Below are 14733 nucleotides of genomic sequence, written 5' to 3'. Positions count from 1 at the left end.
CACTGCACAGGAGCTCCAAGACTGCTCTATTCATGGCCTTTTTTTGACCTCACGAAAGGCTTCAACTTCATCAGTTGGGAGGGACTGTGGATCAGCCTCCTCAAATTTGGTTGCCATCAGAAATGTCTCTTCATTTTACACTTGACCATGACAAGTAATGATACCAATCAGTAGGCCAACAATACAGCCAATTAAAATGAAAACTGGTGCCAAACAAGGCTGCATCATTGCCCATGTCTCACTGCAATGGGAAATAAATAGAACTGCAGATGCTGGAATCCAAAACAAATTTGCTGGAAGAACTCAGCTGGTCAAGCAACACTTGTGCAAAGAACAGAGTTTCAGGTCAGCAACCCTTCCTTAGAACACAGTACATTTCTGTTTTGTCTCATTGCAGATAAGGCACAACATTGCAGCAAACGACCTTCTGCAATGGCACCAATCTTTAGAACTATTGGGAAATTGTTTAACAGAAGGCAACTACACTCCAGAACAAAGATCACCCTGACCTCTTTAGTTGAGCTGCAGTTTGCAGCTGGCATGTTTATACCTGCTATGAGGGTGATCTCAGACGTGGGCCTTTATCTTAGGAGCTGCCTCTCAATGAATTGTAACATTGATGATGAGATACATCTTTCCTTCCAATCTTCCAGCACAGCCACTGGTGGACTGAGGAAAAAAAAATATTTTAAAGTTAGAGACCTCCGATCTGGCACAAAACTCAAGACCCACTGGACAGCCATGATCCCTAACCTCTTACTTGCTTCTGAGAACAGGACCACTATAACATGCACCTCATGCCATTGGAAAGATACCGAAGCTGTCCCTGCATAATCATCCAAATTCACTAGTTGAAAAAAACCAAACCTACATCAATATTTTCTCCCAGGCCAACTTTCCAGCACTGAGGTTCGAGTTACTCGCAGTCCATCACACTGGCAACACCAGTTTCCCAAAAGGATGCTCTATTCTGAGCTCTGTCATTGAAGAGATACCAGGTAGGAGAAAGTTCAAGACGTAGTCAAGGTGTCCTTGGAAAAAAAAATGCCGTTTCCCAAGTGACTCCTGGAAATCTCCAGTCCACAACTGAACATTCAAGATGTAATTGAGAACCTTGAATGTGTGATTGGGAACATGTTGAACCCTACATAAGAGGCCGACGGAGTGGACGTCCTCACAAATTAAGGTCTGGTGCCACTTGTGGTTTTCACACTGGTCTCAGCCACCTCAGACCCACAAAACCATACTGGAAGTGAGTCATCCTTCATGCCGAAGGACCTTTTAAAGCCAAATGAAACTTCTAGTTGATCGAAATCCATGGGAGCCATATTATTGTTTTACAGAGAAATTTGGGCAAAATTATCAGTCCTTGCTGACATTGCTCCATATAATAGATAACTCATAATATTGACAGTGCCAAGTGAAGTGATGTTTTGGAATGCTTTGCTGTCCCATTGAACCTTGGGATACTCATGGAATCAGCTCCAGACTGCAGTTTCAGGATGGAATAACTGTACTAGCCACTGAGCGCAAATGAGCCAAAAGGGATACTTGGAAAAATACTGCCCCAGGCCCATTTGGTCTGAAACTAGCTTTGAATCCTTGTAGATAGGAGAAGTGATTGTTCAACTGTTTTGAATGTAACAGCAAAGAAAATAAAATGTTCTCCCTAGGTCCAGGCCAGGAGCTCTCCTTGAGAAGCATTCCCAAATCAAATTGTCATTGCTGATTGTGTTTACCCAATCATTATCATATTACAATAATGACTAGATTTCAGAGTAATAGTGCTGGAGGAACTCAGCAGGTCAGGCAGCATCTGTGGAGGGAAATGGACAGCCAACATTTTGGGTTGAGATTTCGTCTAGACTGACAGGTGAAGTGTTTCGACCCAAAATTCCAGCTGTCCATTTGCCTCCACAGATGCTGCCTGACCTACTGAGTTCCTCCAGCACTTTATTGTTCCAGACTTTTTGCAATACCTTTTGATGCTTTACAGATACAAACTATTCCCTTTATTATCCAATAATTATTTTGTCTTTGTTTACGAGGAAGCGGCAGAGAAAACTGCAGAACATTGAATATACTTAAAGTTCAGTGACAATTTTACCAATTAAGCAGCACATTTTAAAAAAAGACACAGTCAAAATCTTCTATAATGTTTTAATACTTTTCACTTTTTAAATACTGGATTTTAATTTGTAATAACATGGAGGAACTAAACTTTATAAACTGATCTTTACACATTGCTGATTGAAAAAACTTTTACAGTTCAATATCACAGACATTAACCAGTGTTTTATTGTACACAAAGCTAAATCAGGATATAAAGCTTTCATAAAAACAAATCTTTCAGCATGTTCTACACACAATATATTTTGAAATAGAAGTCCGTATTTTAACCTGCAAATGAGCTGTTTTACATTCCAAAGTTTCAATACTTTACAACCGTCTCTTTAGTGTAATCACTTTATACCAGAATTTCAAAATTATATCACATTTAGTGCAAATGCGACTAACAATATCAAGTTCTATACACGTAAACTTCCCAATTTATTAAAAGTTAGCTTAATTCAAACAAGTTACAGGTTTTTAAACCTGCACTGTTGCTAAACTTCCCATTGATAAGTTAGTCAGGTATTGAACAGTTTTCATTTGGGATATTCAATCAAAAAGCACTCTTCCCCAAACCCCAAGTTCCCAAGAAAACCTATGCAAAAAAATTCTGTATTGAATGCAAGGGGTTCTCATGCATGACTGAAATCAATAGTGGCTTTATCAACATCTGGCTCTGTAAACTGCTACACTTTGTTTACTTTAAATCCAGTGCATGGTTCATTTGTGCAATTGACATCAATTCCCATATTTCTAGTTTAAATATAAATGAAAAGAATTTTAAGGAAAGATGGCCCAAATGTTTGCAAAGGGTAAAGAACCTACTCCCATCAGCAGATTAACCAATTTATCTGACTCATCACACTAATGCTTGACCCAAATATCATTTTTGGGAAAAAAAATCTCATTGCTAGCCTACGTATGGCCACTTACCAAAACACAAGCCCCATTGATTGAAACAAACATTCTAAAATACCACTATGTAGCACTTAATCTCCCAGAGTTGCCATTATTTAGCTTCTGAGTTTAGGTGTCAATATGATTCTGCCATGCAAGACCTCACTTATTGTACTCCACCCAATGATGCACCCTTGCGTTGAACAGAGAGCACTGGAAAACACTTCTGAAACCATTTGTCAGCATCAGTCTTTAAACATGTACTACTGGGCAGCCAACACTTCCAATTACAGTTTTATTTCATACACCATTTGGAATGTTAACTTGGCATAAGATTTTGTGGGGGAATTTCTTTGGTTCATAAGAACAATTATACTGATTCTTTTAAAATCATGCAGGTGATGAAAAATTAGTACATGCACAGTAAACAGAATGTAAGCAATCAAACAAGCTAGCAACTTGGCAAAGTGCCAGGGTATGGGATGGAAAAAAGAGCTGGTGGGAAGTATTTAAAAAAAAACACCTTTGTGTAGTCTGATCTGAATTGTAATTAGTATTGAGGGAGGTGTTTTGTAGGAAATAATTTCATCACAATCTCATTAAGCAGCATATTTCTACCAACTAAAATAGAATGGGAATGAACAGGAGTCCAAAAGCATCCCCTATATGTTGCCTCTGACTAACGTTAGCTACAAGTTGACTCAATGCCAAAATGAACCATATATCTGGAAATCTGTATTTCACTTGTATATAAGAGATATATTTATTCTGTCTAATTGAAAGAAACCTCTGCATTCAGTTAAGCAATCCTTTCTTCTTGTTGATTTATAGCTATTTACATGACCATTTTAAAAATGCAGATTATGAATGTCTGCTGAACCATGGAACTGATCAGCATGTTCCTTATAAACAGTAGGATGCTTTTAGTCAGTCTGAAAGTTCAGGTACAACTAAACATGTTCTAAATCAATTCTCAATACATCATACTCATAATTGAACAGGCTGCTCTCAGAATCTAGTAAGACAATCTACTGACTGCATAACCAATCCTCAAATTTAGGCACTTTTACAATTGTAGCTGTTTGTATTGGATATAATGTACTGAGTAATGTGCTGCGAAAAAAAATGAAGTACTTTATGCTGATCACATACAACAGTTATTCACCATACAAAAGTTTCTGTTACAGGTTTAAACTTTAGATATTATTAAAAAAGTCAAGTTTAGTTGTTGCAAAATAAGAGGGAATATTATGTGCACAACTTAAGACCAAGTATTTCTACAATCCAGCAATGAAAACAGTATAAATATTTTAGTTGCATGCAGTTACAAACACAGCACCAAGTACAGTCTTGAAATCAACAGGAAGAAAAAGGATCTCACGGCACAGAATTTCAAGGGAACCAAAGTTCTTCAGATATGCCTATTCCAAATAACTATACATTTGAAGAGCATGCCTATCCATTCACGAAATACAGTTGGCTAGTTCTGCTGATCAGATAATTAATTCAATTCAGAACAGATTCTGCACAATAGCATTAGTGAAGAGGAAGATGTGCAGTTTTTGAAAGTGGTGCATTAAAGATTTATGCAATAGCCTTTGCCTATCAACTATGATTTAGCCATCAAACTTTACTCACAAAAATACATCCCTCTTGCACCAATATTGCTTAAAACAGGTCATTCATTCTTTAACGACATGTCTTCACTGGTCATGACTAGAACATCAATCTATTTCAAAATGAAAAAAACCCTCATTTGACATGTTTCAAGTACTGTTATCCCCTTTTCAGCCCATACCACCATCTTAAAGAATTCAGAACTTTCAATTACAACAAAAATATTTGTAACAAATATACAAACTAAAAAATGCAGTAGAAAGTTTGTAAACAAAACAGAAATAAAGCTTTTCAAAATCTCCATCAAAACTACTTGTTCTTCATAGGAGATAGTAAGAAAGAAGGGGCAAATGCCAGAGGTCAAAGAGCACAGTCAGCCCTGAACTGATTTTACAAGAGATTAGTTTCAAAGGGAAAAAACAAGGATACTGGTGTTAGAAGTTACCAATAGAAGAGTGTGATGAGTTCAGTGATTAGGGTGCTGATTAGCAAGACTTAAGACTTAAAGAAAATAATCCCATTGTAGACCCCAAAGATGGTTAACACTTGTGAAATTTAAGAACACAAATTAGGCTGTTTGTTTGCTGTGAAAAAAAAGTTGAAGTTTTGGCCATGATTATGCAGGCCTACATTAACAAGCATGCTATTTTTTTAAACAATTAAAGCCATCAACCTATTGTTTTTGTTCCAAAGTGTGATTGCTTCTGTAAAAAAATGCTGGGTCAAATTGTAAACGGCTGTATGAGCTGCACATACAAATGAATTACACACTGATGCACCAAAATGCAACAGAGCACAGACAGTGTTGAACAATCAGCCACAGATACAATGTAGCAGCCGATAGCAGCTGGGTGCAGGCTGAGAACTGGGACTGGCCTTGCGAGATGAAAAGACATTAGAAATTCATTGTGCCAGTTTGGAATCACGTAATCCCCGAGCGTAGGAGAATACCTTTGCGTCTATTTGTTGATCACCAGAGAAACAGTGGTCGGAACAGCAGCACATCCATTCTGAACACTACAGAAAGAAAATGGTATACTTTCATTTTAGGACAGTTTCATTAGCATAGCATTTACACACCTAATATTTTTACGAACCAGAGGCACAAATGAGGCATTTTCCTTGCAACATTTTAAAATTCATTGCGAGATACTTCAATTCAGAATGCTCCTCTAATTATTCTCTGTAATGTAGCTCGAGATAGCCTGTAAAATAGTGTCAATACAACCCAAAGTGTTAGCTCTATTTCTCTTCCCACAGGTGCAGCCTGATCTGCTGAGTATTTCCAGCATTTTCTATTTTTGTTTTAGTATCAGAAATGTTTGCACACAAGTTTGAATTATTCTGATTTTTTGCAATTAGTTCTGAGCAAACAGACAATATTTCATTCCTCTTTTGATGCAATGTAAGCAATTGGACCCCTGACAATATCTCTTGGGCAATAGTTGTGTAATGAGATTAGGACCGTAGCCAAGACTTCACAAATGGCTAGTACTGATTCTACAATTTTCAGCACAAATTCTACATCCTAACCACATTTCTAGAGAGTCTGAAATTTATGCAGTGGGAATAAATTACATTTATATCAGCACCACAACAAAATTCTAAGAGGAGGAAATGTTGAAGCAAAGTTACTTACTTCTCCCTCTTGCAAGTCTGTTCACATGGGACTGTTCACAATTCAGGGAGAAGCGATTTGCATCAAGACTATTTTAATTCTAATAGTAACAGTATGTATAAATATGGAGCTGCTGTTAGTATCTGAAATAATCCAGTCACCCTAACATCCACACAACAACCAATATCAGTTTCAGATTTCAAACAGCTATCAAGATATCAAAACATTTGCCTTCAAGTGCACTCAAAGCACACTACAAAATACTGGGCATCTGTTTTAATGACTCATCAATAAAAATAAAATGGTTAGTGTTATGTTGTACCTCTGGATACTAGAAAAGAATGTCTTTGCCCGAAGTCTTCTCCTGCACATATGATGTAAAACGCTTGAGGAATTTGGGGTATTCACGTTTTGCAACAGCCCGAAGTACTGATGCTGGTGCCCATCCTCCAGGATTTACTAAGAACAGAAACAATATTTTGAAATCTTGTAGGACAAATGAGAAATTTTCTCCAACCACCTTACAAATACAGCAGCTTCACGTCACTCAATGAATTTCACTGGGGAGGCAGATGTTAAAATACCACTTATCTGCAAAATAAATAGTAAGGGAACATGACACAGATGGCAAACTTTGGAAACTGGCACTTAACTGCACATTGTGCTTGACTAAGGTTGCTATGCAGTTTAAGTATATGAGTGCGTGCCATTAAGTCTCATTGTCAATTCAGATTGGCTTCTCTGTATTTATGGTGTTGCAGATCTCCTGCATCCCACCTGATGACCAAAGCTCTTTGAATTGTAACTGTGTCACTTGGGCTTACAGCATGGTAGAACTGTTACCCCAACAGTTGATAATTCTGTGGCTCATGAGAAAACTCAGTTCCCAAGTGCAGCACTATAAATTAATCCTGCTGCTGGTGGAAACTCTGGACAGCCCATGGTCCCCTATGTGCTCTGCAATGACTGAACACAATAGTACTTTGTTGCTACAGGTTTAGGTATTGCACTAATGGATTAGAAAATTGTAAACTGTCACTCCATTACTTAACAAGGATAATCAACACGTGCTGATCACAGGCAGGGTTAAGTAATGCACATTACATCACAATGAATCTAGTTACATTATATTAGTGACATTTTCCAAATACAATGAAAAGGGAAATGTTCATTTGATAAGGTTTTGCCAATGAATTAGAAGGAAATAAGTAACATCAGATGCAAAGTTGCAACGTGGGTCTGTAATGGTTGGGAGGATCGAGGATAAAGGGCTTGATCTCTGGTGGGGATGTGGGAAGTGGTGCTGGACAGGACCCTGCAATACTTTTTTCATCTTCATGAGCAAGATGAAGGAACCAAGCATTACATATTAAAGTTCGCAGATGGTTGCCAGCTAGAAAATACAGCAAACTGAAGATGGAAGAAAATTAGAAAGATGGGCAGAATTTGCAAGAAAACAAAAATGTGGAACCTGGAGACCGATGTAGGAAACAGGAGGTCGGGTATTTCGGTCCCCAGGACAACAAACCAAAGTATTTTCTCAAGTACTCTTCAACATCCAAAGGTCAGTAAATGAGATTAAAGTCTCCACATACACATTACATGAAAAGCTAGTGCATAGATACAAAAGAAATCAATGTGGCTAATGTAATATCGATCTTAATCCTTAAAAAGTTAGAATACAAGGGAGAGTATGATGGCCAGTTGCACTGAGGGTTTCTCAAAACTCATCTGGAGTTGTGTGCATGGAATTTTGGGCACTGCACCCAAGATGATACAAAATGGCCCCAGGAAGCATATTACAGAGTCATCAGAATGACACCACTCCTTTGAACGTATTAGCATGGTGAGAAATAATCTAATAGGGAGACAGAAGATGCCCTTTGAGACTTCCCAGCTTCAAAGTCTGGGATGTGGAAGCAGCAGCTCTCCATGGAATACTTGGTTGCAATTTCAGCAGATTTTTAAAAAGAAAACAGAAATTTTAACTTACCATTGGCTACATATGTAATCTTGCACAGAATGTTGTCTCGACTGATTGCCTGGTTACCTTCTGGAGGGCTTACTAATGTCTGGCAGATCATGGCAATGTTTATTTTGGCACGTACGCATCTATTATTCTGCTGTTAAATAGGTGTAGAAACACACAGCAACATTGAAGTTCAAATGTTAATAAATCAGCATCGTTACTAAATAGTATATTCAGCAACTACTTCACTGACTTTAAGCTGATAGCTCAAGTAGATTAGTACATCTAGCCATTTATAAAACCAAAATCAGGTTATACTATGCAAAGTTTCTTTATATGTTTTATTACTCTTCAATTATAGTAAAAATGTTTTTAAAATGAAAACAGACACTTACAGGAGCACTGTCATGCTCGACAGAAAAATTACAGACAAGCCACGTATCTGGATCATTCTCATTTGTAGCTGGAACCTTTCGAATTGCAGACAAGTAAAGCACATCCCTCTGAGAGGCCGGCCAAACCCTCTGGACAAGTAAAAAAAACTGCCCATCAGCAAGTTATCAAATCAATGCCAAAAATCTTGATATTCATTTACATAGAACATCAAACAGTACAATGTAGGAACAGGCCCTTCTGCCCATGATGTCTGTGCCGACCACGAATTCAAATTAAATAATCCCATCTGCCTGCACATGATCCATATCCCTCCATTCCCTGCACATTTGTGTCTGAATAAATGCCTATTAAATGCTACTACAGTATCACTACTACCCTGGCAGTGCGTTCCAGACACCTACCACTCTGTCAAAAACTCACCCAGCACATCTCCTTTAAACTTTCCCCCCTCACCTTAAAGCTATGCCCCCTGATCTGTCCTGGGCCCAGCACATAGATACATACGTAAGGAAAGCACACCAGCATCTTAACCTCCTGAGAAAGTAAAGGAGGTTCCGCTTCTCACTGAATACCAAACTTCTACAGAAGTACTGGTGAAAGTATCCTGACTGGCTGCATCATGGTCTGGTATGGCAATTTGAATGCACAGGGACAAGCTGCAGAGAGCAGTGGACTCTGCCCAATACATCATGGGCACATCCCTCCCCACCATCGGCAGTATCTACAGGAGGCGCTGCCTCAAGGTGGCAACATCCAAAGACCCCCACCATCCAGACCATGCCATCTTCTCACAGCTATCATTGGGCAGGAGATACAGAAGCGTGAAGTTCCACACCATCAGGTTCAAGAACAGCTACTTCCCTTCAATCATTCAGTTCTTGAACCAACCAGCAAAACCCTAATCACTGTAGTTTAGCAACACAAGACCATTTTGATCACTTTGCACTAAAATGGACTTGGCTTTTTTTTTGTTCTAATTGCGTTCTCTCTTATAAATTATACACAGTTTTCACAATTTATGTTTTTCTTGTGAATGCTGTTTATCTGATGCTATGTGCCTGTGATGCTGCTGCGAGCAAGTTTTTCATTGCACCTGGCATACATGTACTTGTGCATATGACAAACTCAACTTTGACCTAGTATTTGACATTTCCATCCTGGGAAAAAACTTCTGAATATCTACCCTGTGCCTATCACAATTTTATATATTCTTATCAGGCTGCCCCTAAGCTTCTGACACAGAAAACAATCCAAGTTTGTCTGACCTCTCCTTACAGCTAATACTCTCTAATCCAGGCAACATCCTAGTGAACCTTTTTCTGCACCTTCAAAGCCTAAACATCCTTCCTGTAATGTGGCAACCAGAACTGCACACAATACTCCAGATCCAGCCTAACCAAAGTTTTATGCAGCTGCAACATAATTTCCCGACCTTTATACTCGACACTTCAACTGATGAAGGCAAGCATGCTGTACACCTTCTTTACCATACTACCTACTTATGATAGCCACTTTCAGGGAGCTATGGACTTGCACCCCTAGATCCCTCTGTACTACAATGCTCCTAAGAGTTTGATTATTTACTGTATACTCCCTCTTATACTTGACCCGCCAAAATGCAACACATCATATTTGTCCAGATTAAACTCCATCTGCCATTTCTCTGTCCATATTTCCAACTGATCTACATCCTGCTGCATCCTTTGACAACCTTCCTAACTATTCACAACTCCACCAATTTTTCTGACATCAAGTTTACAAATCAGCCCATCATTTATACACATCACAAACAGATCCCAGCAGAACACCACTGGGCACAGACCTCCAATTAAAATAAGACCCCTCCACTACCCTCTGTCTTCTATGGCCAAGCCAATTTTGAATCCTATCTACCAAGTCTCCATGGATCTCATATGCCTTTTTCTTCCGGATCAGCCTACCATGAGGGACTTTGTCAAATACCTACTAAAGTCCATGTAGACAACATCCACTGCTCTACCCTCAATCAACTTTGTCACCTTAAGAAACTGAAGTTTGTAAGACACGATCTGCCCAGCACAAAGCCATGCTGACCATCCCTAATAAGCCCATGATTTTCTAAATGCAAGTAAATCCTATCTCTAAGAATCCTCTCTAATAGCTTCTTGGCCATTGATGCAATGCTCAGCAGCCTATAATTTGCTGGATCATCCCTGTTACGCTTCTTAAGGAACAACATTTGCTACTTTCCAGTTTCTGGGATGTTGCATGCAGCTAAAGAGGATACAAAGATCTCTGTCAAGGCCCTAGCGATCTCCTCTCTTACCTTTCTCAATAACCTGGGATAGATCCCATCAGGCCCTGGAAACTTGTCCACCTTAATGTTCTTTCTGCTCTTTGGTGGGTAAAGATGCTTAACAATCTTGAAACTTAATTTACCAGCTGAAGAAACCTCAAGGCCAATACCATTTATTGGAAACATTGATACGTAGCCCATGAATTAATGTGACTTGCACCTAAACAGCCTAGAAACTTTGAACATTCCTTCATCACAAGTCACTATCTGCAGCCTGTAATGTTCAATAGCTTAAAAGCAAAAAAAGTACATACCTTGTGAGTCTGATAGATGATGATTGCATTATCTGATAGAACTTCTATTACATGGAAGTTTTCAATTGTTGCTGTGGGTATAAATGGATACATCATCCAATCATTTCACACAAATGAGGGTATACATCAGTACATGGAAAAAGTACAAGATATGAAAATGTTGACTGCAAATGTGTACAGGTTTAAAAGTCAAATCAATAGTTGCTTCTGAAATTAGATAAAGGTGCATGATTAATATAGGGACCTTTTATTCACAAGGAAAGCAAAATGCTAGAGACTGGGGAATAGACCGTTGCGCAAAGGAAAATATTGAGACGAGTGTGTTGAAAATAGTACTTTGCCTTTTCCATGGCTGATAATGTTTTAACTAGTCTATGATAGAAGACACCTCTTCAGTTTTATATCATGCTCAGTTTAATTTCATTTAGTAGTTTGTCCAATGTTATTTGAATTGCGATCTGCATTTAATGTGATAAAATTACTTGTTTTATTCTTGAAATGGAGGGGCCAGAAGAGGAAAAAAAAGTACATGCCAAACAATTTGACAGGGATGAAAGAGACCCAAAACTATTTCATCCTATTGATGGCCAAAATATATAAAGTAATGGGCAAGATCTTGCTGGCCATATAGTTATCTGCAGTTATCCATTTCCAAACTTCCTTTACTCAAGACTCCATATTATTTAACTGTTTGAGTGAAGCAAGCCCCAGGACTTTAGCACTTGCATAAGTTCCAGATGCATGGTTTGTGCACAATGGAAGCTCTATCCCCCCAGTGCCCCAGAAAGCTTGTGAGAGCTAGCAAAATCCCACTCTCAGCTCTGCCATCTATAAAAGCAGTGAGGCTTTCTAACATTTAGATGCATTTAAAATTGTTTAAAGTGAATGCAATTTATTAAGCACTCTTTAGGTCTTCTAAATAACTAAAAACATTAAAACAAAATATACATATGAAATGTGCCTTTCTTATTGTACATTTGTAGGCATGCAACATCCAAAGTCACAGTCTAACACAGCAAATACAGGATCCTAGGCAGAATTCCCCAAGGTAAACGCAGGGGAACCTCAGCAAGATTGAGCTTTACTGTGGGATTCCAGCTACAGAACAAACTGACAGATTTGGTATTCCAAGACTGTCAATAAGTTTGGAATTTTTGCAAGAAAATATGCAAGTGCTAAAGTCCTGGCTTCACTTAAACAATTAAATAATAGGAATTCTGATTCCGATGTTTTAAAAGCACATTCATTATTTTTGAAGACAGAGGATCATTAAGTGCATGATCTCTATGAAATTCAAGTAATGCACATTGTTAAAATTATCAATATTTTCTAGGTTAAGATATCTCAATATAAAACACTAATTAGTCTCACTCTTTAATTCCTATCCAGCCATCCTCCTACAGCAAAAGAAACATCCTTAGTGGAAAGAGACTGGGACAAGGTGAACATCCACATCTTAAGAGCAATGGAGTAAACCTGACCTCCTTTCCAAGGATAAAAAACATAATTTTAGTTTGATATTTTATTACAATACTGAGGGAGAGCTCATTGCTGGAAATGCTACCCATCAGATGAGAGGAGAGGACCCATTTGATTGCTTCGGAAGTTCAGAGGTGTACCAAGATCACTTATCCACTTTTGGGAGGTGGGGGGGGGGGGGGGAAGGTGGTTGGTGGGGAGCAGAGAATTCTTTTGGGCTTTAGCCAATATTCATCCCTCAACTAAAAACAACGTAGCCAATGAATCCTTCCTGCCACATTTGGCTTGAAACAAATGTCCTTTTGCCAGAGTAACTCAGGTCCACTTATATTTGTCTTTGTATTTTTAGGTTTTAAATATTTTGCATTCCAAGTTGCTGAAAATGAGGACTCATTATGCACAGCGAGGAATGGGAGTGAACAGGTCAGATAGAATGAAAGATAGCGAAATTAACAGTCCATTGATCGAGAAATAACTAAGTAGAGCAGATTTGAATCAGCTAATGGAGTAAAAAAAGTTTGCATTTAAAATTCAACACTTTAAACATTTAACAATCCTAGATGAGTAAAATTTCATGGTGGAAATTACTAATTATGTGCTACTAATCTATTCAATAAAAAAATTACAGGCATTTTTATAATTTGAAAATAATGCAAAATATTCTTACTTTCCCAATCATTGCGAACATCAACATTCCAGAAATAATGGCAAACTTCATGACCTGTAACACCTTTGACAGAGTGTGTTGCTTTGAGAGGATCCAAGACAATCCCATTCTCTTCAACTTCTCTCCTGTACACCTGTGTTAAAATGGAGAAGTATGGACGAGTGGATTAATGTTTGACTATAGGGGTTTAAATAGCAGCTACACCCACAGTTAAGCATTTGTCTCAACTGTACATTTGTTGAGAACAAGGGCTGGATCTAGCCTAGATCAAAATCTATTCCACTCTTTAAAAAAAATGCATTTTAAATATTACAATCATGCCAATATTACTCACCTTCATTTCTCCCTCTTCCACCACCAACTGCCAATTTGCATCTCCACCTACATCCTGCAGAGAGTACTGCATATGATTTTGCACCATTTCTTCAACCTGCCAAAAAAGCAACATCTTTACAACCTTCAATACTCGAACCGTATTTTGCAGCATAATGAACAGATGGAAACCAGTCTGACAAAAGTCTTTGGTCATAGGAAATTTCAGAGACACAAACATGCAGGTTGTCACAAGCCTGATTTTTTATGCAGCATCACTTTCAGCTTCATTTCTCTCTACCATTTCCAAATACAGAAATTCAACAAATGGCCTCAAGTACATCCATTTGCTTTGACTCCTTTGTCTGTAACATATTCCAAATGTTTATTACTTATAGGGCATATTACATGTCAGAATTCCTTTTCCATTAATCTGCTAGTTTATGAATGCAAATAAAACCAAAAATAATTTAGATAATCAATCTTCCATAACTATGAAATTCCTGTCAAGTTACTTGATGTCTGTTATGCTGCAGAAATAAGACCAACCGCACACGTTGATAAACAGCCCTGAGTACTATTACTGGACTTTGATAGCACAGTATTCTATATCAGGTCTAAATCAGTTGCTAGTGTAGTGTAACATTTCTCTTGATCTGTACCATTTCTCTGCTGAAGTAACTCAGCCCTACTTGAGATTAGTCTTGTACACTATACTCTAGTGTAAAGCTACAGACATTTACTTAATATGGTTTTCAAAGAATTATTCATACTCATCACCTGTCTCAATTTTTTCAAATCTTAATTTTTACTCAACATAATATTCCATGCTCAATTGCTGTCCAGTCTTCAAAACTTCCTTTCCTTTTTACAATTCTTGAATATAGCATATCATTCACTATTTGAATCCTCTGATCTAAATATTTTCCCCCTACAGAATTGGTCATCATCATCCTTTTCTTCCTGTGATAAAGACTGCAACCAAGTTTATTGCTCCTCCATCCCTCAAACGTCCTAATCACAGAATCAGCAGCATTGCCACCCCTCCTTAAAGCTCAACACAAGTCAGAGTTATAC

The 14733-nt window shown here is 38.1% G+C and overlaps 1 protein-coding gene across 6 annotated transcripts in view; it reads right to left on the bottom strand.

Annotated features, from left to right (window-relative positions):
• Positions 1 to 2146: 2146 nt before the first annotated feature.
• LOC127572259 (ceramide transfer protein) overlaps positions 2147 to 14733 on the bottom strand; it is a 98468-nt gene continuing 85881 nt past the window's right edge. For 4 of the 6 annotated variants that reach the window (XM_052019245.1, XM_052019247.1, XM_052019248.1 and 1 more), the window contains 7 exons: positions 13679 to 13774; positions 13345 to 13477; positions 11199 to 11269; positions 8609 to 8737; positions 8238 to 8367; positions 6567 to 6703; positions 2147 to 5643 (listed from right to left, as the gene is read on the bottom strand). In XM_052019245.1, coding sequence (XP_051875205.1) covers positions 6576 to 6703; positions 8238 to 8367; positions 8609 to 8737; positions 11199 to 11269; positions 13345 to 13477; positions 13679 to 13774 — 687 coding nt within the window. In that variant the 3' untranslated portion in view covers positions 2147 to 5643; positions 6567 to 6575. The remainder of the gene's footprint in view (positions 5644 to 6566; positions 6704 to 8237; positions 8368 to 8608; positions 8738 to 11198; positions 11270 to 13344; positions 13478 to 13678; positions 13775 to 14733) is intronic. The other 2 variants (XM_052019249.1, XM_052019246.1) reach the window with 1 other exon arrangement.

The sequence above is a fragment of the Pristis pectinata genome, chromosome 7 (genome assembly GCF_009764475.1).
Source record: "Pristis pectinata isolate sPriPec2 chromosome 7, sPriPec2.1.pri, whole genome shotgun sequence".
In the NCBI taxonomy this organism is placed as follows: Eukaryota; Metazoa; Chordata; class Chondrichthyes; order Rhinopristiformes; family Pristidae; genus Pristis; species Pristis pectinata.
The sequence above is the reverse complement of the archived record's forward strand: the minus strand, read 5'-3'. Positions and strand labels throughout refer to the sequence as shown.